The sequence below is a fragment of the Macrotis lagotis genome, chromosome 5, assembly GCF_037893015.1.
Source record: "Macrotis lagotis isolate mMagLag1 chromosome 5, bilby.v1.9.chrom.fasta, whole genome shotgun sequence".
In the NCBI taxonomy this organism is placed as follows: Eukaryota; Metazoa; Chordata; class Mammalia; order Peramelemorphia; family Peramelidae; genus Macrotis; species Macrotis lagotis.
Window position 1 is genome coordinate 24,510,500 of NC_133662.1, and position 23,883 is coordinate 24,534,382.

Consider the following 23,883-nt stretch of genomic DNA (forward strand, 5'->3'; position numbering starts at 1 on the left):
CCTAAATTTTTTTATTGCTGTTCTGCTGACTCCTCTCTTGATGTGAAACAAACATATAGGGTTTAAAGAAAATGCACTGGGGAAATTATTATTCAGACAGCACTGTGCTCTGGGAGGTTTCTCATGCACTTTGGCCTTTTAGTCACAGAAAGCCATAGTGGCCTATGATACTTCTTATGACACTGTGCAGACTTTACGGCTCCTTACTAAGGGGTGGAACATCATGAGGTCTCCACCTGAAGGGGAAAGTTTTGTTTTCTTACATGTAGATTTCATCTGAATAAATGCTTGCTTTCACTTAGAGGTGAGCTCTGCTGCAAAGCAATCCTGAAACATATTGAAATCTTCCCCTTCTCTCCATTAACATTTACGGACTACCCCTGTTACCCCCCCCCCCCAATTGCTGTGTAGTGTAGGCTATGGGTTTTATAGAGTGGGAAGCAGATGTAGTCATTGCCTTCATGAAGGCCTGGTAGCAGGAACATACAAAAAGACTGACTTTTTTTTAAAGAGACTCATGTTTGTGCTCCTGTGGTTTCTTTCAAGAAATCCTTTCCTCACAGATTTATTTTTTAAAGCACAAGTATATTCTTTGAAGATTCTTACTTAAGAAGATTTAACAATGCATCATTACATATTGCTTTGTGTTAAATTATTTCATAGAGGTTTGTCCAGTCTCCCCAAGCAGATTGTAAACTCTCTGAGGTCTAGGGCCATGTCTATTATTTCTTTTATTTTTCCCTGTAGCACTTAGAGAAGTTCTGGGCATATAATTGGTTCAAAATACTTACTAACTGATTGACTTACATTGATGGCCTATGAAAAACTCTGCAGGCCCTCTAAAATTGAAATTGAAAAATTGAAATAAGGAGCTGGGAAAGAGAGATTTTATCCAGGGGTTTTTAACCTGGGGTTCACAAACATGAATGTCAGAGGGTACTTGAACTTGACAGTTTTAATATTTTGATAGCTGAATTTCAGAAGAATTAATTTTTGTTTGATGCATTTTAAGATATTATTCGGAGGAATTCATAGGCTTCACCAGACTGCTAAGGCCCCAAAAGATTTAAGAATCCCTTGTCTAGATTGATTTATTCATGCAGGAGAGGACCTGGAGATAGAAGGTAAGTTTCTTGAATTCTGGTAATTGTCTGGAAATCACAGCTCTCTTTGGTATTTGGGTCTTCAGAAAACTGCAAGAGCAGAACTGATGTCAGGATTCTTTAAAGAACTAATTATGCTCTCTCTCCATGGCTTTCAAAAAACTTCTTTCTCGGACAAAGAAGAGGAAATTAACTTGAATTCCTAGCAACTATCTTTTTTTTCCTGCTGTAAAGAGAGGCTGCTGATTTCTTCTGTAAGGGGACACTAGTAAAACTCAAGGGCCCAGCAGGTGATTCAGTATCAGAGATGTTAGAGAGTATTAGACTTGGAAGGGACCTTGTAGATCAACTAGTCCTACCTACTCATTTTACAGATGAAAGAATGGCTATCCAAAGAAGGATAATAGGATTATAGGTCTAGAGTTGGGAAAGAACTTCAAAGACCAGAGTTCAACCTTCCCTTTTACAGGGGAAGGAAGTGAGAACCAAAGTGGGGAGGGGGACTGCCTAAAGCTACAACAAATTGAGAAGTAGCAGAACTGGGACTTAAACTGAGACCAATTCCAGTGTCCTCTCCATTAGGACACATTAGGACATATGGATAGAATGTAGTTTAAATGCTTATTTGGATTGCTATTTTCAAATTTGTTCTGTTCCCATTTGTTCTCCTCATCAGGAGCACTGAGTAATGTGTCATTTTGTCCATTTAATCATTTTTTTAATCAACAATGTGCTCCCAGCAGACCTCATTTTCTCTAATCAGTTGAGGTCACTTACAGGGAGGGGGTGGAGAAGTAAGATCTGTAGCATGCTGGCACTGAATTCTGTTGATAGACTATTAACAAACAGGAAACTGAAGTTTCAGTCTCCATCTCTTTGTCTAATGTTAGAGGCAGCAAGTATAATCCCTCTTTTAATTACATTGATTGATTACACTGCAAGAAAAAAATGACTTATTGTACAGTTCATCACCTTCAACCTAGCCCAATATTTTCTTTTGATCTGGCTATCTTCTCTCGTTTTTTTTAATATATTAAAATTATTAAGGCTTGCCTCCTTCCATTCTTCTTAGGGAGTAGATAGGCTCCTCACTTGATAATTAAAGGGATTAAAAGATTAGATAGTTAAATGACATAGTGCTGAGTTCAAATGTCTCTTTGAGAGTAATTTAATACCTCTCTGCCTCAGTTTCTTCCTCTCTAAAATGAGATTAATAATAGCACCTATCTCCCAGGATTGATCCCCAAATCAAATCAGAAAATATATGCAAAATACTTTGTAAACTTTAAATTCCCGTATCAGTGTAAGCCATATCACCATCATCATCATCACCACTGCCACCACCATCATCATCATCATTATCATCAAGATATCTAGGGTTTTGATTGTTCTGGGGCACTGAAGTAGTGTACCATTCTTCATGTATATATATGCATATATACATATATATATATATACATATATGTTCCACCTCTTATAGGAAGTCTTTCCTAATCATCCTAGGACATAGTGATTTCTTCCTTATGAACTCATTTTGCATATATTTCTATTTATTTATCTCTGTTAATTTTATAGCTCTTAGGACAATCAAGATTCTTTGAGGAAAAAGATCTTTGCTTTTGAGAAGGGAGGAGATACTAGGGTAAGAAGGTGGGAGTATGGGAATGTGAACAGTGCCCATTCATTCCATAATTTAATACCCCCTGAATCATCAGTACCTTGCTCAGTCTCTTATCCATAACAGGTGCTTGGTAGATATTGGTGGAATTATTGTTGAGTCATTCAGTTGTGTCCAACTATGTTGGACACATGTATATATACATGACCACATGGACTTTTGTCTGTGGGTGTTTTTTTTTTAACAAAGATACTGAAATGCTTTGCCATTTCTTTCTCCAGTCCCATTTTACAGATAAGAAACAGGCTAATAGGAGTTAAGTGACTTGCCCAAGGTCACATAGCTAATAATTATCTGAGGCTGTATCTGAACTCAGATCTTCCTAGCTCCAAGAGGGTACTCTATTTACTTCACCACCTAGCTGCCCTTAGTGGAACTGAGATATAGCTATTTATGTATTTCTTCATATTTGTGAAAATTTAAAACTGTGATAATTTTTTGACCTATGCATAATGTATTTTACAGGTGAGTGTATTTGAGATCTAAAGAGAGGAAGTGGCTTTCTGAGGTCAAAATTTCTGATGCAGATCTTTAAAATTCAAGGCCAAGATCCTTTCTATTATGAGATAGATTTTTACATTCCCAACAAATTCTTTAGAACTTCATCAATAGTTCTTAATCCTTCTGAGTACTTCTGTGGTCTCCTGTTTAGTCCCTTTCTCTTAAAGTTTGCAGCTACTTGCAAGGAAATGCTGTGATTGAAAGTGTAATGATTACCTTGTGTCTATCCCCAGGTCCAGTTGGATCAGGGTATGATTTATACCTCTTTCCTCTGAAAGACAGAATTCAAGGAAGGACCTTTCCACTTAAGAGGAAGGATTTTTATGGAGAGGTAACAACAACCAGACACACCCAGAAACAAATCAATCAGTCTAATTAAAAGAGGGATTATACTTGCTGCCTCTAACAGACAATGAGATGGAGACTGAAACTTCAAGTTTCCTGTTTGTTAATAGTCTATCAACAGAATTCAATGGCAGCATGCTACAGATCTTACTTCTCCACCCTGTCCCTGTTAGTGACCTCAACTGATTAGAGAAAATTTGCAAGAGCATCTTTATCACCTGTCTTGACTCATGCCAGTTCTTCTAAGAAATTATTTGGTTTCCTCACTTCTTCAGGAAACTGCGACCACAAGGCTTTTGAGAGTTCAAGTTAAGATGACTTTTTCCTACTTTCAGAATTTATCTTTTTAAATAGCACATATGTTGTACTTATATGGCAGAAGGATGCCATACTAATAGGACTTTAATGTTGCTTTTGGGATCCTTAATATTATTTAATAATGTTAGGTTACAATGAATGAGCAAAGGTAATATGCCAGCTTTTAAAATCTCAAAAGAGTTCTATAACCTTTATCTAGCATTAATTCCTTATAATTCTAAGCCTTTTCCAATCTCTTTCAGTACCTTGCCTCTGAGATAGTTCCAATTTATTTTGTTTATACATAATAGTTTGCATGTTTTTTCTACTCCTAGATTATGAAGTTCTTGAGGGCAGGGATTGTTTTTGCATTTCTTGTATCATCAGCACTTACCCTATTGCCTGGTACATAATAGGCACTTAGTAAATTCTTAGTGATTTGACTTTGTTATAAGATGGGGACAGAAGCAAAAAAAGATAACATAGCCTGGGCATTAATAAGAAAAATTCATGGCATGTATAAAGAGAGACAATATGGACTTTCCAACAATCAACAGAACAGGAAGATAGATTTATTAGTCATATGAGTCTTGGGTTGAAACCCTTTGGGAAGTCATTTCATAATTTTTGGACCTCGAGTTTTTTTTTACCAATAAAATGAGAAGACTGGACTAGATGGTCCTAGTCCAATTAGTTCAATCAATGATCTTTAGTCAACTCTAAAGTCAACTCTATTGTGAATTTCTGAAGTACCGGGGAAAGTTCTTTCTTATATTAAAACAGTTATCAAATTTAGGGAACCCATATTCTTGAGAAGCAAGATAAATTGTACTATATGTGAATTGTGACTGAAAGATGGGTTTAGGTAAGTTAATAGATAACCATAAAAGGTTATCAGGGGAAATTAGGGTTTTTAGAAAGAATAAATATCACATTAGATGTCATGGAGGCAACTATACTTTCTTCCATAAAACATTCCTTCGGAATGTCTGAACAAGTTATAGTATATGATTGTGATTAAATATTTTTATGTTGTAAAGAACTGACAAGCAACATGGTTTCAGAAAAACCTGAGAAGACTTATATGAACTGCTGCAAAGGGAATATTTTATAAATTTTATAAATATTCATTTATAGATTTTTTTTAAATTCAAGGAAGCATGCTCCATTTAGACAGCTCTTCCAATAAATTATGTCCTAACTGAGCAAATAAACAGTAAGTAGCTGGAAGTACTTTGGCTGTGTGTGTAAAAACCAAGGAGTGGGATGGTTCAAGGCTGGACCTCTTTCAGAAAACTAATCATCATATAGATAGTCATTTCTTTAAACCTGAGTTTTTTCTAAAACAGTAACTGAACTTATTCCCTTGCAAACAGTGGTCTGTTTTTGGGTCAGAGGGGTATGGGGTAGGGGAGTAGGAGGAGAATAGTAAAAATGTTTCCTGATAAATATGATTCAGAGGTATATTAACTGTGGAAAATATCCCTACTGTATACTATAAAAGTAATATGCTACAATGATCAACTGTGAATAACTTAGCTATTCTCAGCAATATAATAATCCAAAATAATTCAAAGAATTTAGGAATTAAAAATGCTATCTACCTCTAGAGAAAAATTGATGGAGTCTGAATGCAGATTGAAGCATACTTTTTACTTTATTTTTTTGTTCTTGTTTTTTTTTTTTGTTCTCTTTTGCAACATGGCTAATACAGAAATATGTTTTGCATGACTGCACATGTGCTTCTCAAGGAGGGGTGAGGGGAGGGAGGGACAGAAGGAATTTGGAACTCAAAAATTATTTTAAAAATTAATGTTGAAAATTGTTTTTAAGTGCATTTGAGAAAAATATAACAAAAATGTTCTTTTAAAAATTATTCCAAAAGACATCAATTAAAAAAAACAAACTTTAAAAGAGTTCCCTTGGTGTGACTGTCAGATCTAGAACACTAGACCGGATGTGAACTATTGATCTGACCAAGCAGATAATTCTTTTGTGAGGGAGGTGAAAATCATATAATCTTGAGACAGCAATTTTAAAGGGTTAGTTAGACTGAAACCTGATTGGACTAAATCCAAAGATTTCCTTTGTTTCCTAAGGTCTTTAGAAAAAAGCACCATCTCTTTTAATATATTTTACCAGTTGTAACTCTTCCAATCAGGAAATTCTTCTTGTGTCTAAACTAAAACCTCAAGGTTGCAATTTAAGTCTTTGTCACTTCAGTGGCAAAAAATAAATAAAAGGATATCATTCCCTTATTATAATCTTTACATATATATGTGTATATGTACATGTATATATTTTAGGTCTCTAAGTTGTGACATTTCTCTCTTTGGAGATCTTAAAAAAATCCCAGCAGACTACTGAATGATTTACACCTGTGTTTGAAGGTAGACACTTATATATGATTTCTCAAAGGTCCTTCCAGTCCCAGGACTCTGTGGAACAATTATTAAATTAAATTAACTTATTTGAGATCATAGATAATCAAAGTTCATAAAGGGAATGTGCTTCCTTGAGGCCATCTAGTCCAGCTCTTTCAGTTTACAGATGAGGAAACAGCATCTCACAAAAGTTAACAATAATATTAGCTAGTATTTATGTGGCACTTAAATTATGTAAATCACAAATGCTATCTCATTTGATCTTCATGACAACTCTGTGAGGCAGGTATTATTATCATATGATGTTTGTCCTTCATTCTCAAAGAAGGCCATGACATCATCAGGGAGGTGACACTATGATAAGCACAAGAGTTGGATTTGAGTGAGGAGGTGCTGTGCAAAGTTACCAGCCTCACTTTCTCCTCCAGAGCTATCTGGATCCAGTAACAAAATTTGAATCAGGACGACTAGAGATGGTCCTGGATGCAAGGCAATCAGGTTAAGTGACTTGCCCAAAGTCACCCAGCTAGGTCAAATATCTGAGGTCAGACTCCAAGGTCCTCTTAACTCCAAAGTCAGTGTTCCATCCAATGCACCACCTGGCTGCCCTTAATATTATCATATGCATTTTGTGGATAACTGGGACAGGTAAAGGTTAAATGATTTGCCCTGGAATCATTCAACTATTAAGTGCTTGAAAGTAACCCAGGACTTTCAGACTTCACTGTGTCACTTTGCTTCTGAAAAACTTTGCCCTGTGTCACACAGGTAGTAAGTGAAAGGCAGTGCTCTTTCTATTTATCATACCATATTTCTCACATCTATGTTAAATATTCCTAATCCTTTTAATTTACAGCCATTGTAATACTTTTGTATGCCAGTCATTTTAATTGTTTTTACATTTTGAAGTTTTTTTTACAGTTTCCTTGGTTTGAGAATCTCATATATAATTGCTATCATTCATGTTTTATATAAAGACAAAAACGAACTTTAGGAAAAGTTATATAATTTTTCAGAATGAAGTAAAGTGAAATGGAAATAATATTAGCCTCCGAGTTCCAGTTTGATGGCCAAGTGTCTAACTTAACTGTCTCTAGTTCTTTCATCTATTGAGAATTTTGCTTGAGTAAAATCTTTTGTTAAGACTGCTTTCCAGTACAGTTAGGAATCATTTCTCTTCCCAGCTGAAGTTCATTTGCTATTTCTCTGAATAGTGAATGACATTAATGATGTAAGGCAGGGAAGTATGTCAATATCAGACGTAACAACTACCAGTCACTCAGATTTGAAACACGGCCAAACTATATAGTTCTGGCCTTGGAATTGTTATCGCAATTATTAATTCATTACATTTAATGATCAAATATCTCTCTGATTTCTAAAAGAAGAGTTTATATTAACAATTTTCTGTGCTGAGCTTTAATGTAAACTGAAAACTAAAGGGGTTAATTTCCCATATTTTATAAATATTCATATGCCTATATTTTATAAATATTCATTTATAGATTTTTTTTTAAATTCAAGGAAGCATGCTCCATTTAGACAGCTCTTCAAATAAATTATGTCCTAACTGAGCAAATAAACAATAAGTAGCTGGAAGTACTTTGGCTGTGTGTGGAAAAACCAAGGAGTGGGATAGTTCAAGGCTGGACCTCTTTCAGAAAACTCATCATCATATAGACAGTCATTTCTTTAATCCTGAGTTTTTTCTAAAACAGTAACTGAACTTATTCCCTTGCAAACAGTGGTCTGTGATTTTTTTGGGTCAGAGGGGTATGGGGTAGGGGAGTAGGAGGAGAATAGTAAAAATGTTTCCTGATAAATATGATTCAGAGATATACTAACTGTGGAAAATATCCCTACTGTATGTCAAATTAACTTGTGATAAGTTAGGACATGCTTGACTTTAAAAATTTTTTTTTTATTCAACAGCACTAAAAATGTCTGTTATAGAACTTTGGTCTTAGTCTTGAAACACTAACCCTTACCTAAAAGCAAAGCTATTCGAAAACTTCATTTTGGAGTCATATAGTGTCTTACTTTGTATTTTGAGTGGTTTACTACCACTTTCCACAGTCTCCTCAGCTTTAAGATATTCCTTCTAAAGAATCTGTTGTAGAACATCAAAAGACATTGTCGGCTTTCATCGGCTAACCCTTACCAGTTGACGGCCCATTATTACTATTATTATTGCAGTGACTTTAGGTAACAGTAGGCTGAATTCCAAACATATGACATCTTTGGGGCAAATGCTAATGGGATTAAAAACACTTCTCCCATCCTCCTCCTTTGGGTCATTTTTTCCAAATCAGACACCGAAGTGCTTTATTTTGGAGCCAAATGATGAAGGGGCTCTATAACGTGCTTAATGGTAGCAGACTTCAGAATTCAATTATGTCTTTTTTTCCTTAAAGGCAGTTTTAAAGTTCAGTGATAACATAAGAAAAATTTACTCCTACTTCTGCCTCCTTGTATTTCCCCTCTTTCCCACACTGACCAAGAAACCCTGGGCCCTGTTACTTAACTGTGAAATAAATAGAACTGACCTGATTTTATTTAATTTAAGATCAAAGGAGAATCGACAAATATCTTGGGTCAGATATGAAACAGACCAATTAAAAAATGCCTATAAATGATTTTGCCAGTTGAATTATGTCAGTGAATGACCAAGAATAGTCTTGAGATGAGTTACCCAGTCTACATTTTTATTATGAATAGAAAAGTATTGGAGTTGGATTGGGGGAATGGAGTAATCATTCCTTATTATTCTCACTTTTCCTCCTTTATTTTTCCTAAATTTTGTGATGATATCCATGTTTAACCAAGGTTATAGTTTCTGGTATCATAAATCTTTTTTTTTTTCTGTTTCTTTTCTCTTTCCCCTCCTAGACCCTAGGCAGGCACAGTCATCCCCTCCATGGTCATATGACCAGTCATACCCATCCTACCTGAGCCAGATGACATCACCGTCCATTCATTCTACCACCCCTCTGTCCTCCACCCGGGGTACGGGGCTTCCTGCCATCACCGATGTGCCCAGACGAATTTCAGGTAAAGATCATATTTCAACTAAAACCCAGGAACACTTAGTTGCATAATGTAGATGGGACCTTGTATAAACTTAGAATTATTATCTGTTTTGAAGGGGAGTGGGTAAAGGTGTGGCAACATGGAAGTTAGCCTCCAAAATATGAGTTTCAGGTATGTTTAAATTTTGAGTCAGCAAGAAATGAAAACTAATCAAACATTTAGTGTCATTTTCTTAAAATGGTACTTCCTTAGCACTTTTTAAAATTATCTTGCTGAATAGTATTCACTATGAGAACCCCATCTAAATAAGCAAGGTGTTTTTTTCCCCCTGAAAGCCTCTTACCCCAAACCTCTTTCTGCTTGTGTTATTTTCTTTGCCTCCCCCACCTAAATTCAGCTAAATACAGGATTACAGATTGATGACATAACCCTCTATTTATTTCTTCTTTAGGTCCTAAACTCTTCCTCTTTTAAAATCCCAGGAGTTCAAGGAAGCCAGTTCCCTGAGAACTCATGTGTGCTTAAGATTCTTATCAGAAACTGGTCTAGTCACTTCAGAGTGCAGTTACCCTGCAGACACTGAAAAAAAGTTATATGGCCTCAGACTGATCAAAGTAGGGAGGCAGTTTTTTCTTAGGAGTCTATACAAAATATCATGCTGGAATCTCTGCCCATTGTATCTAATGTACAAAGTGCTCACACTTCGATTATCTGAAAGGCACTGTAAAAACTCTTGGGACACAGTAAAGTTGTCTATTTTAAATAGCCTGGTGGTCCTTTTTAGCTTAGATAATCTATTTTTTAAATCACCAGGAAGGGTCCCATGAAGATCGCTCACAGGCAGTAAGAGAAAGGTTGAAGTGCCTCTGGCTAAATGACAGCATGTATCACATGAATCAAGCAAGTCTCAATTTTCTAAAACAACAACAAACAACAAAACAAAGGCCAGAAAGAATTGGATTCTGTGTCTGACTTCCTGTGTTTGCCAGACACTCTTCCCCATCCAAGTATTCGGGCCCCATACACCTGTTTGACTCCTGGCCAGGTTAATTTCTTTCTTTCTTTCTTTTTGTGTCCCTGTCTCTGTTTCTCTCTGTCTGTCTGTCTCTCTCTCATTTTCTGCAAAGCTCGCAGCCGTTATTCACTCCGCTGAGTTGCATCACTGACAAGTTGAACCTCCGCCAGCAGGCTTGCAGGTTTTGATTAGTTCAGACTCCTTTATTTCTTTCAACTTGGGAGGAGGGAAAGCTTTGTTTCTCAAGCAAATAGCAGGAAAAGTTCTCTCTGGTCCTAGTGCACACCATATTTTCTGCGGCAGATGGATTCTCACGGGGGTGAGTAGGGAGGGAAGTGGGGTTTGGGGTGGAAGGGGACAGGGTTCTTTGGAAAATAAGATATTACAGTTTTTCATTGTTACAACTGAAATTATGACATTTCTGAGCTGTTATACAATATATAGACATGGAGATTTTCTGTTTATTTGGGATGCCCATCTTATTTAGGCAGATAGAAGACATGGAAGAAAGTTGAGTGCCTAGGTGGGTCTGAAGGCTGAGTATTGACAACATTGAGTCTGTAATGACATTTTTCTTTCTTTTCCATCTGAAAGATTAGTTTGTTTTGAATAAGTGTCATATTGAGTTGATAGTGAAGACTTGTGAACATTTGTTTCTATTTGGGTCCCCTGTTTCCTTCAGTATGCTCAGTCGTTTGTAACTAAAACAGTTCGTTTTGGCCTTGTGGCTCCCAGAAGGAGAACTTTTAGCTGGGAATAGAGTAACTGGAAAATTAACTACTTGAGGGATTTCCTTATGAAGAATATTGCTTATATGAATAAGTGCAAGAAAGTAGTAAGAAAAGAAAAACTCAACTACCCACTATTAAGAAAGTCAACAATGAAAAGAATCCATATTTGCCATAATTAAGATAACTTGGCATTTATATTAGAGTGTTTTCAAACCTTTTAAAATGAATTATTGCTTAAAGCATCAAGAAATAGTTACACATGCACATTCCCATTCTACAGGGAAGGAAAGTGGTGCCAACAATTGACTCATTAGCCAGCCCCATATTGACCCAGGGCAAGAGTGGAGAATAGGTCTCTGCTTTAAACTAGTTTTCAACTGAATTTAGTCCAGTTTTTTCCCACCTTCTCTAACATTTCCTTGAGTCATTGCAAGGGAAATACCTTAATGCCCAGGTGAGAGGTGCTATATAAACATTTAATAAAATGGAACAGAAAATCCCTCTTGTCAGCATATGGTTTTAAAAGGAAGAAACAACTGGAGCTATCAGGAAGCTGGAGGAACCCTGATTTATCCAGCCTGGTTTCCAGGTGGGGACCTATGCCAAGTCAACAGAGTGCTTACAGAGAACTACAATGGGTAGAGTTACTTGGTGTAGTTGCCATTTTGAATTCTCTCAGAATTGTTCCTTTGCATTCTTGGTACTCTTTGGAACCATCTGGAGAACACCATGCCCATTAAAACCATTTCTTTCAGGAAGCTTGTGTGAATATGATGTCATATATTTCCTTAAAGATATTTTTAAGAAAATCTAATGTCTCTAGTACTATCATTGGGAAGATCATATCATAGGACTCTTATAAGTAGAACTACCTTATAATGACATAGTTCAGCAAATAAATCTTTGGGGAGAAAGTAGATAGATGATAAATAGATATACATGCATGTGCCATATTATTGGTTCAGTTATCAGTTATTTCATCCCTACTGTGTTTAAAGTATAATACATAAGGAAGTTTTGGTTTAAGTAACTCTGACAAAAATCTAAACTTCTAAATAGATAAATTAGAGGGTGACTATTTGTATTTTTAAAAAAGTGCAATAGAGAGCCTTTAAATACAGCCCTTGATTGCATCCACATATCCTTTCACAAAAATAATTTTATTTCTAAAAACATTCATAGCAAAGTCATATTGAAACTCTGTGCTGAGGGGCAGTGGATAGAGTACCAGCCCTGGAGTCAGGAGTACCTGGGTTCAAATCTGACCTCAGACACTTAATAATTACCTAGCTGTGTGGTTTTGGGCAAGCCACTTAATCCCATTGCCTTGCAAAAAAAAAATCTAAAAAAAAAAAGAAACTCTGTGCGGAGGTCCTGGTACTAGATCATCCCTTATTGATTTTAGTTAATACAAGAGATGTAAGAATAAGGAAGGAAAAAAGCCACATACAATTCCAATCCATCCATTATCTTCATAATTATAATAATATTATTCAGATAATAATTTTGATATTTAAAACATTTGAGACATGACACCAAGATTGATAATTATTCTCTGGAGGTCATTACTAGCTCTTATATAAATAAATAATTGCTGACTTTTCAAAAAACATTTCTATGTCAATACCCTATTTTGAAAAGAAACATTTTCTAATTTTTTTTTTCATTCTGATTCTTCAACTTGGGTTTCAAATTCTTGCAAACTACCTGCTGGGAAATCCTGGGTATATTAATTCTGGGGATTGGAGGTTAATTCATGAGCTCCAACTTTCTTCCACCCATGGGAATGAATACATCTTTCTAAGTTTATTCTATACCCATGAACATAGACTTGGTTCTGTGAACTGCATGGTGGTCTTCAAGAAGTTCATAGTATAAGTTGGAAAAAGCACTTAATTTTTCATCAAAAGACCTGGGCTCAAAGCCTAGCCCTCATACTTCCTGTTGAAGTTTGACTTTGGAAAAGTCATTTCTTTTTTCTTGCACCCAGTTTATTCCTCTATAAAATGAGGGGTTTGGACTCTGTGATCTCTAAGGGCTTTAGTCTTTAATGCTCTTTCCAGTTATAAATCTTATGCTCTTATGTGCAATAAAACAACATTTTATTGTTAGTCTCTCTGAGATATGTAGGGAAGAGGCAGAGTTGATGGGCTAGAAAATCCAAGAAGGAGCATTTTAAATTAGATTGAGTAGAGAAATTTTCTCCATTCTGCTCATTCCATAACCCGTAGGGGAAAAATGAAAATTTCCTGGGAGGGAAACCATATTTTTCTGTTTGAAACAAATACACTTGAACCTTATCTACTTTTCAAGATGTTTAAATATCAAATACCTACTATGGTAGTTTGCAAGCATATGATGTTATAAAATCCAAAACCAAACAGTTCTTTCCCTCAAGGAGCTAAACTTACAATCTAGTGGAAGGAAGCAATCTAATCACGGATAGATATAGGACGAGGAAAATCCAAATAGTCAATCACCCAGCATTTATGAAGTACTTATTTTGTGCCATAGAGTGTACTATCCCCTGGGAACACTAATATAGAAATGAAATATCCCCTGCCCTTAAGATCCTTATATGTATATAAGGAAATGTAAAAAACATACAAAGACAAGGGATGCAGGGAGTAGAGAATCCAGAAATCTAGATCTAGAAACTGCTGATGGAAAATTCCCATCTGGTCATCTGAGACCTGAGGAGGTCTTCCCCCCTCTTCGTCAGGGTTTGGGAGAGTATTACCAAACCCAAAATTATCAGCTCTAGTCAATTTAAAATAAACTCCATAACCAACTTCTACCAAGTATCTTATATCAGTTTCTAAGATCATAGATTTACAGCTAGACACGATTGTAGAAGGAGGGATCATGTAAGAGTGTAAAGACCTTTCTGGATGCCTACTAGTCTTGTGATCTTGGGCAGATCAATTCACTTCAATGAGGCTCACTTTCCTTATCTGTGAAATAGAGGGATTGGATTCCATGACCTTTGAGGTCTCTTTACAACTCTGAATCTATGGTACTGTGATTCTAAGGTCTTCTAGTCCAGGGAACTTGACCTTTTTTTTGGATCATAAACCCTCTGGCAGCCTGATGAAGCCTAGGGACCCCATTCAGAATCATGTTACTAAATACACAAAAATTCATGGCATTACAAAGGAAACCAATCATATAGAAATAGTTATTAAAGCATAAAAAACCCAAATTTGTGGATACCATGTTGAGAACTCCAGATCAAGTCCACCTCCCTCATTTTACAGAGAAGACTGAGGCGTGAATAATGACTTGCTCAAGAATATATAGATTGTAAACGACAGAACTAAGATTTGAACCCAGACTTTCTTATTTCAATCCCTGTATTCATGCTGCTCATTTTTTTTCACATAGTAATGTAATACATAAACTAGCATTGGTTTAGGGAAGAATATTTTTTTTTATTTCACAACAAGGAGCATCCTCAGAAAAATATGGAAGGAGAGCAACCAAAGTTTAACAGTCAGCATCTGAAAGCCAAAGTGAAAATTCCAGGAATATCAGCCATGAAAATGTGGGGGCTTTGTTTTTGTTTTTGTTTTGTGTTTTGTGTTTTGTGTTTTGTGTTTTGTTTTTTACTTCTGAGCCAACCTCAGTTTTTAGCAGCCACCTGTTTGGGTAGACACACCTTTGCCATGGAAGCCACAGGGCAAGTAATTAAGTTTAATAAGAGCCACTCTTATTTTGAAGCAGCCTTCATTTAAAACCACCGGGGAAGTCATTAAACTTAATGGACCCTAAACAAAAGCATTCAAGATGTTAACAACTTGAGTGTTCAACATTTTTTTCTCTTTTATATTGACTCTGGTTGCTTCAGTATCTGCATTCTTAAAAGTTCCTTGATTTCACTCACAAAAATAGGACAGCCCAACCTGCTAGCCCAGACTGCAGATGAATTTGCAGCTTGCTCTCAGGGGCCCTGCTTTGCACTTGTATGCTTTGCATTACATTGTACTAAGGAAGAAGAAGCAGAGGGACCCCTGACCTTTGCAGGATGAATCGGGGATAGTTAGGTAGAGGGTAGTTCAGGGATGTTCCACTACTCCGGCGGGCTGAATGGTCATGGTTGACTGATGAGTGAGTGCGTGGAGTTTCTAGGGCTCAGAATGAAACCAGTATGTACTATATGATTTTGGTTTCATACCTGTTTCTCTTCAGTGGTTTGTGTGAGGTTTCATTTCTGTCATACATAAAACCACCCATGCATAGGAGAAAGATTTAGTCATGAAAAGAGTCAAACCTACTAGGAGTGGGGGTATATTTCTATATTTTTCATGGAAAGTCATCCCAGAGAAGAATCTGAGGATTTTAAGTGTCAATTCAGGGAAAATTTTCAGGGTTTTTTGTAAAATGAAAGATTTTACATATTCTCATAATGGTTTACCTAGAGAGTAGGGTAAGTGTAATTTAATTTGCTAAACTCTGGGCTCCACTTCAAATATTCTTTGAAAATAACTTTTGATTAGTAAAATAACCTTGCTGTGTGCTGGTTATGTTAGGTGTAAAATGGGTTAATAGGAATGGTTCTTTCACAGGTGTTTCAGGAATGGTATTAATATGAGGCTTAGCCAGAACTCTGAAAAATCCCAGAAATCATACTCTTGATCATAAGATCAGATGAGATATTGTATATTAAGGTACTTTGCAAGCTATAAGATGTTAGGTAAATTTCAGAAACAATTACAGAGAATAGGAAAACATTAAAAAAGCCAAATTATGCTGCTCACTTGCAAGACATAGAGAAAATTTGTGTATGACAAACCCATTGTGATATTAAAAAAAAACAATCAAGTAATCCTCATTCCACCTTGGAATCCCCAATTCCCATTTTCTTCTGTCATAGACTTTGTTAGTAACAAAAATCTTCTCAAGAAATCCTCGCTAGGAATGTTTCCTCTGTGATAGAAATTTTCAGCAGATGGCCCAGATATCTGTCTCTTCCATCCTCATCTAGTATAAAATCTTTTTACATTTAATTAGTAATTCTTTGTTGGGGGTAGCAAAAAGACATTGATTTCTACCACATCAGCTACAAGTCAGATGAATTAAACACTCCTCTTCACATAGGTGAACAGCAACAACAGAAATATACCTTCTCTGATTTAAATTCAATCTAACAAATATTTGAATGATGGATGAATATCATAACATTTGATTTGGAAGGGATATTAGCAGCCATCTAGTACAGTCTCTTCATTTTCTAATGAGGAAATTAAGGCTCAGAGAGATTGTTACTTACTCAGTGTCACACAACTAGTAAGTGAAAGAGCAGAAGTTTATTTCTGATTGACTCTAAACCTAGGGTCCTATACCATGTGTCCCTAAAGTATCATATGGATATAATGACAAAAACATAACAAAATAAAACAAAAAAATCTAGGTATTGTTCTCAAGGTCCTCATGTTCTACTGGTACCAAGATACTTTTAAATAAAAATATTCAACTCTGGTGGGGCAGCTATGTGGTGCATTAGACAGAGCCCTGGTGTCAGGAGGACCTGAGTTCAAATCCAACCTCAGACACTTAATAATTACCTAGCTGTGAGACCTTGGGCAAGTCACCTAACCCCATTGCCTTGCAAAAACCAAAAAAAAATATTAAACTCTGGAGAAGAACTAGCTATAATATAAATTGGAAATCACCAGTTTGGGGAGTAAGAAAAGGAAAGGATGGGGAAAGACAAGACAAAAGGTTATAGAAAAATCATGCGAACATTGCACCACTGTCACCAGTCTAGGGAGAACACAGGGAGATGAGTCATCCACTTGTTTGGCAATGGATAATGGGGAAGAGGTACTTGAACAGTCCAGAGAAAGGAGGGAAGTTAACTGGCTGAATGTTTTGATCATTTCAAATTATATGTTAGGCACATTTTAAATGATATATTTCCAAATGGCAAGGTTTTCACTTTTGATCCTTTTCTGGTGACCTAAGCATCTTTTAACCCTGAAATGAATACCTAAATCTGATCCAAGAGGTTCTTTTGAGAGGAAACGTAGATTCTAGAGAATGAAACTTCATAGAAAGTTGAGTGCTTTGGTTCTTGGGCTTCCTGGTTTTGTTCTAAATTACATTGATACTTTCAACTCTTCAGTTTATCTGAAAGTTCCAGAAAAAAGAAAGTGATACACTAGAAAGGAAAAAGGAAAAAATGGACAATCTTAAGATAATGCACTTTAAAATGGGAAAGATGTCAGAGTTGGGAGAATAGAAGGGGAAAGGAGAAAAAGTGGAGGAGGAAGAGAGGAAACTAAATTTTTTCACCTGGGATGTGAAAAAGACAACAAAGAAAGGGCAAAACAAGTGGAACGTTTGTTGCTGATAAGGACAGGAAATAGCCCAGTGAGATCTGTGCATAAGCAGTATGTATTTTTATCTCCAAGTCTTTCTGCAATGTGTTTCATATTTAGGACACATATCAAGATTGCATCTGTTTCCAGAACTTGCTGCTAACAGTTAGTAATAATGCCAAAACATACTCTAGTTACAGCTTGAAACCAAATGATAATATAAAATTTTTATTATTAATTTCTGGTCTGAAATTAATTATGGGTATCTTCTTGAAGTGTCAGAGTCTCTTTTGAAGACCTAACTGAAATTGTATCAGTTTATTCTGGTAGCATGGCTTAGAATAGAAAGATGGCCTTAAAGTGAGAAAGACCTGGGTCTAAGCCTTCCTACTGAAGAGTCACTCAGTCTCTCAGTAGCTCATGAAACTCTCTCTCTAAGACTCTAAATAAAAGATTGGTTATGGTGGCTCTGCCTTGGTAGAGACAATTTCCTTACCGAGTTCCCACATGAAGAAATTATATCTTTCCTCTCTCTCTCTATTCCCTCCTCCACAATACAAAAAAACTACAATTTCAAGATAAAGCTTCTCTTTAAAAATAAAGGAATGAAATCCTTCTCTCTTGAGAACACCTTAAATGTCCTAGTTTTGGGGAGAATTAACATTAATTAGTGATACAGTAAGAGAATATGAACTTTCTCAGGGCAGTTGAGAGTTAAATTCCCCTAAGGATTTATATATATACCTGAATAATTTTCTTTCTTATTTATCACTGTGTGTGTGGAGCCAGAGCAGTATAGGATCATAGAGTCATAGACCTGAACCCTAAAGGCCATTTATCCTTTCTTTTCATGTTATAATTGGGGAACCTGAGACCTGGAAAGGCTACGTGACTTCACTCAGGTAGCAAATATTAAAGGTATGATGACAGTCCAGTTCCTGTGATTCCAGAGAAAGTACTACTTATCGAACACGATTGGCTAAGTCAATTCTAGTAGACATATATAGTCTCTGTAGTTAACATTTAAAACTATACTAAAAATATACTAAATCACTTCATGAATTTGCATGTCATCCTTGCACAGGGGCCATACTAATCTTCTCTGTATTATTCCAGTTTTTAGAATACGTGCTGCCAAAGCAAGAACTATGATAAATCAGATATAGAAAGCTATTGTTGCTGATGTGTGTGAAGAGTAGCTATACTGAGATTATACAGATTCCTTAGTTCTCAGAATGAAACTAATGTGAGTTCATGATAGCATGGGCCCCAATCTTTGTTGATTCATTATTTGTGGTTCATAAATGGCTTTGGGAGCCAATTCAGAAGTTATGAAAGCTAGTGATATGACATGGATAGTATCACTTGATTTTTTTCCCCCCTAGTATATAAATAATCAAATTCTGTTGCAATCAAGAAATGTTAAAATACAAATATTAGATAGGACAATATCTCTGCCCTCTGAGAGCTTATACTCTAGATGGGGATATTTAAATAAATATGCTATAAAATAACAACTAAGTGTAAATAAAGTGATACCTGAGATTTACAGTTGGACAAGTCATTACAAAGTGGGGGATGGGGGAATCAGCAAAGTCTTCATGGAGAAAATGGTTTCTGGATGAGTCTAAAGATATGTAGGATTTCAATAGGCATAATAAATGAGGCAAGAAAGTATTAGATTTGTGTGAATGAAGCATAGATTCAGGGGATATGATATGATATAATGCTGAAAAGATACCTCAAACACAACAGTATGAGTTTAGAGTTTGAACAGACATGGAAGTCACCAAGGTCATCCACTGTAAACCAGGCCATTGTCAGTTGTCTTGACTTTTGTCTTGCCACTGGACCTCAATGAATGAAAGAAAGAGTAAGTCCGATGACTTTGTCTCACTTAAAACCAATTCATTTGCAAGTTAAGACATAAGCTGTGATGCCACTGGTGTTCTTCAAGGGCAAGGGATGAACAACAACAATAATAATGAATTCCAAGTTAAACATTTTAATTTTACTTAGTAAGCGATAGGGAGCCATTGAAAGGTTTTGAACTGAAGAGTGAGATGACTAAATATCTAGATTAGGGAAAAGATTGGCAGTTGTTTAAAGCAGAGGTGTTAAACTCCTGACTTAGAAAACTCTCAAGAACAACTCTGTTACCAGATTAAAATGTAATTAGGAAATGTTTAACAAAATAAATAAAAATGCAGTGCAACATAGATAATGTTAATTTGTAATTTTTCCTAAATCAATATGCATGATCCATTTGTTTTTGAGTTTAATACCAATGATGTCAAGGATGGATTGGAGAAAATGATGGTAATGGGTTTAGAAAATTTCAAGAAGAATCAGAGTACTTAATTGTTCAGGTTCACATAGCTGAATTCATACTCTTAAATCTAAAGTCTTGCAGGGGGTTAAGACAATTCCCCAAGTAATTTAAATAAAAGGATATTTGCTTGTATTCACTCTCTCCTGCACTCTCTCTTTCTCTGTCCCTCCCTCTCCCTCTCCCTCTCCGTCTCTCTCTACCCCTCCCTTTTTTTATCTTTCTCTCCTTCCCCCCCCTCCTCTCTTTTGTCCCTCTCTTTCCACTGCCCCAGTTCTGAGTTATTTAGAAAATGATGTCAAATGGCAATCTTGATTGGAACTCGGAGCCCATGTGTCCTTCCATGACTAAATTAGATAAAAATAAAATAACAGAAGATTCATGAGTTTTCTTCAAGGACTCTGACCTACATAGTGCTCCTACAATCATCTTTCTCAAATACCATTTTCTTTGTACCACCCACTGTGACTTTCTATTGTCTGTCACATCAAATATATATACACACTGAGCCTGGAGCTCAGGGCCCACTATAAGTCATTTTTCCTTTAACTCTCAAATCATCTTTATGCACTTTAATCTATACCAAGTTGTCAAGCCAGTCAACTTAATGGTCTCTTATGTAATTTGTTCTTTTCTTCTTTACAAACCAATGTTTCCCACCCCTCCCACCTCCCATCCTCTCCTGTTGTTTTCAGTTGCTTCAGATTTGTCTAACTCTTCATGATCCTATTTGGGGGGATCTCTTGGCAAAGAGTGGTTTGTCAATTCATTTTCTAACTCATTTTACAGAGGAGGTACAGTATGCAGGTCTAAGTGACTTGCCCAAGGTCATCCAGCTAGTAAGGAACTCAGGAAGATGAATCTCTGGTCAGCACTCTATATATCTAGTTGTTCTTAAATTCATGCCTTTCTTCTTCTTTAATTTAGTTCAATTCAATCCATTATATGTACTGAGTATGCAATCTAATAAGTTCTATGGGGAAGTATGAAGAAATTTGAGTTTACTATCTCATTAGGATACAGTATAACAAAAATGAAATAAAAATGAGTTATTACCCAAACAAGATAATAAAGGATTCCACTATGAAAAATCCAGTGACTCCTGTTTCCTGCCAATTCATATTCATCACCTTCTTTTAGTTAACAGTTCAAAATGCATATCCTCCAAGAGACTTTCTTGAATTAATATCATTCTAATCTGACAATCATTTTCCTTCAAATTACTTCAACACTTGTATTTTTGTACTATATTATTTCATGCTTTTTGACAATTGTTTCGTCATTGTTCCCAAGTGATTTAATATTTTTGCTTTGTCATTCTCTGTTAGATAATCAGCTTCTCAAGGATAGTGACAGTACCTTCTAATTCTTTGATATTGACTCTCTTCTCTCCTCCCTGCATCCATAACTGCTAGTCTTTGCTTTAAACAAAGATGTCAAAAAAGGAGGGTAGCTGGGTAATGAAATGGATAGAGTACTGGACTTGGAGTCATCTTCCTGAGTTCCAATCCGACCTCAGACACTAACTAGGTGTGTGACTCTAGGCAAGTGACTTACTATATTAGCCTCAGTTCCTTATCTATAAAATGAACCAGAGAAAGAAATGGCAAAATCTTCTAATATCGTTGTCAAGAAAACCCAAATGGTGCCCCCCAAAAATCAGACACCACAAGAAAACAATAAAAATCCAAAGAAAGTGCTTTTCCTTAACATATAGAACTCATCATTAGTTACTGATGTTTCCAAGTTTATAGTATATCTCTTAACCTTTAGCTCTTTCAGGTTACTTTCTCCAGCTAATTTTAATGAGAGTGAATCGTTAGGATTTTAGAACACTTTAGACTGATATGCTATATAGTATTTAGAAAGTTAGTGGTGTTGATGAGTATGAAGGTAGAGGTGGAGAAATTGGAAGGGAGAAATTATTTTTTTCTTTTGTCTTTGTATGTCTACTGCTTAACCCAAGTTCTTTGCATATAGTATTCATTTAACCAAAACTTGTTGGGTTGCTTAGCATAGTAATTTGCACATAGTAGGCTGAATATTTGTTAGATTAAATTGGGTTAGATTGACTGGAATTGGATGGGAATCCAGGTCTTCATTACTCTAGTTCCATCTTATATCCACTAAACCACTTAGCCTCTATAATGGTATAGGTAGACATACAACAGAGACTTGTATATGATCTGAAATATAAATGACTATTAGTCAGTGATCAGCTATTGAAGTACAAAGTGAAAACCCCTGTTATTAACATCTTCCTCATATGGTTGTAATATGTTTCAAATTAGATAATTCATTTTGTTTTGGTAAATATTTTTCAAATACCTGCAGGCATTGTACTGAGGATAAAAAGACAAAAATGAAATATTCTCTACTTATAAGAAATGTACTTTGTACTGTGATATAGTAGAGAAAGTTCTTGCTGACCCATAGAGGCAATTGTTAGATTTTTGGTGTGAGCATTTATACTTTGTGAACTGGTGATTTATACTTCATAAATTTATGAATCATAAAGTGCTTGATTCTTTATCACTGAAATGATAGATAGTAATACAGATTAAATTTAAATGTGTATTGGGCTTAAGTATCCCCTTTCCCAACTAAGAGCAGGTTATTAAACATTTATCAGCAAATCCCTGCATGTATGTAAAAATTTTGTTTGTGTTTTTTTTTGTTAAATTATGGTGTGGCATGTTCAATTAAGTTATTGCTGTTATTAAGGATTTTTTTTGAGAAGGTGAGGGAAGGACTGGAGTTATGTTTTCTTTTATATAGAGATTCCCTGGGGGGTGCAGAGAGGTTCCTGGATCACACAGCTAGTTTATGTTAGAGGTAAATTTGACTGAAAAGTCTTTCTATCTACACTGACAATGGTATCAAACTTGAATATAAAGCCATCTGTGGTCATATAATGATTTAGAAAATCACAAAAAGGAGGCAGGTAGATAGAGTGGTGGATAGAATACCTGTCCTAGAGTCAGGAGGACTCGAGTTCAAACACTTAATAATTGCCTAGCTGTGACCTTGGACAAGTCACTTAAGCCTTAAATAAGGAGAATTAAAAAAAAAAAGAAAATCACAAATAAACTTTATCTATGTTATATTGTTTTTATTTTCTGTATTTTCCCATGCATAAGACATACCTTAATTTTGGGACCCAAAAGTTAAAAAAAATGTATTACATAAAGTTATTGAACTCAAGCTTTATTCATCATGAAATTCAAGGACCTTCTACTCATGGCTTTCAGGCATCTTTTGGGCAAGTCTGTGTGGATGCAAGCTTGCTTTGTCCATTCTGTTTCATGAACCTGAAGCACCAACTGTATTCTCCTTTGAAATGAGTCACTTCTTTTTCATCAGCAATTCTTCTGGCCTCATGCTGAACTATCTTTGTGAACACAGGAATTCCCATTGCCCTTTGTTATTCAATCTGTCTCTTCAGTTCCCTCTCTAAATCAGACCATTTGACTGACTTGCCTCTCATGGACTTTCTTCTGCTGGTGCATTTTCCATAGGATTTCTTCATCCCATAGCCAGTTTTGGATTGTTTTTTCAGTTGGAGGAGGACCACACTGACATTCAGCAGTGCAATTTTCATTCACTTTTGCAACCTGGATCACTTTAAATTTGAATTCAGCACTGTGCGAAAATCTTTTCTGAGCCATTTCTGGGCAGAATGTGGCAAAATGTAACCTAATATACCAGTAACAAATACAACACAGTAAGCTCAAAGATAAGTGTGAAAAAGTGACAAATGCAGATGCTCCCAGTTTTAGACCCCAAATTTTTCAAAAAATGGGTGCATCTTATAGTATTTCATCAAACATTTCCCAGTTATATCTTAACCTGGTTCTAGTTATTCTACAGAGTACAGAGGCTCTTGTTTGACACCTCTTTACTATTCCCTGCTGCTGTTTATGGTGAACATTAAGATTAAAACAATTTCATAATTATTATTTATGATTCACACACACACTTTTTTTCAAGTTAAGTGGTAAAAAAAGAAAGTAACAGTACAATTCATTTAGTTCTTTTAGTTTGAACAGATATTGTTTTATTTCTCCATAAAGTAAATATAGAGATAGCTTTTTATTAAACTATATCTCAAGGTTAATTGACTCATTAGTTTGAAGCAGAACTGGGTCCA

At 35.8% G+C, this 23,883-nt stretch overlaps 1 protein-coding gene and 1 non-coding gene across 4 annotated transcripts in view; one reads left to right on the forward strand and one right to left on the reverse strand.

Moving 5' to 3' along the window:
* Window positions 1–23,883, forward strand: part of RUNX2 (RUNX family transcription factor 2) — a 459,712-nt gene that overhangs the window by 203,193 nt on the left and 232,636 nt on the right. For all 3 annotated transcript variants that reach the window (XM_074237075.1, XM_074237073.1, XM_074237074.1), the window contains one exon: window positions 9,198–9,359. In XM_074237075.1, the coding sequence (XP_074093176.1) occupies window positions 9,198–9,359 (162 nt within the window). The remainder of the gene's footprint in view (window positions 1–9,197; window positions 9,360–23,883) is intronic.
* Window positions 18,441–18,547, reverse strand: LOC141490253 (U6 spliceosomal RNA). The gene has a single exon (XR_012469112.1). It is a non-coding gene; the product is annotated as a U6 spliceosomal RNA (small nuclear RNA).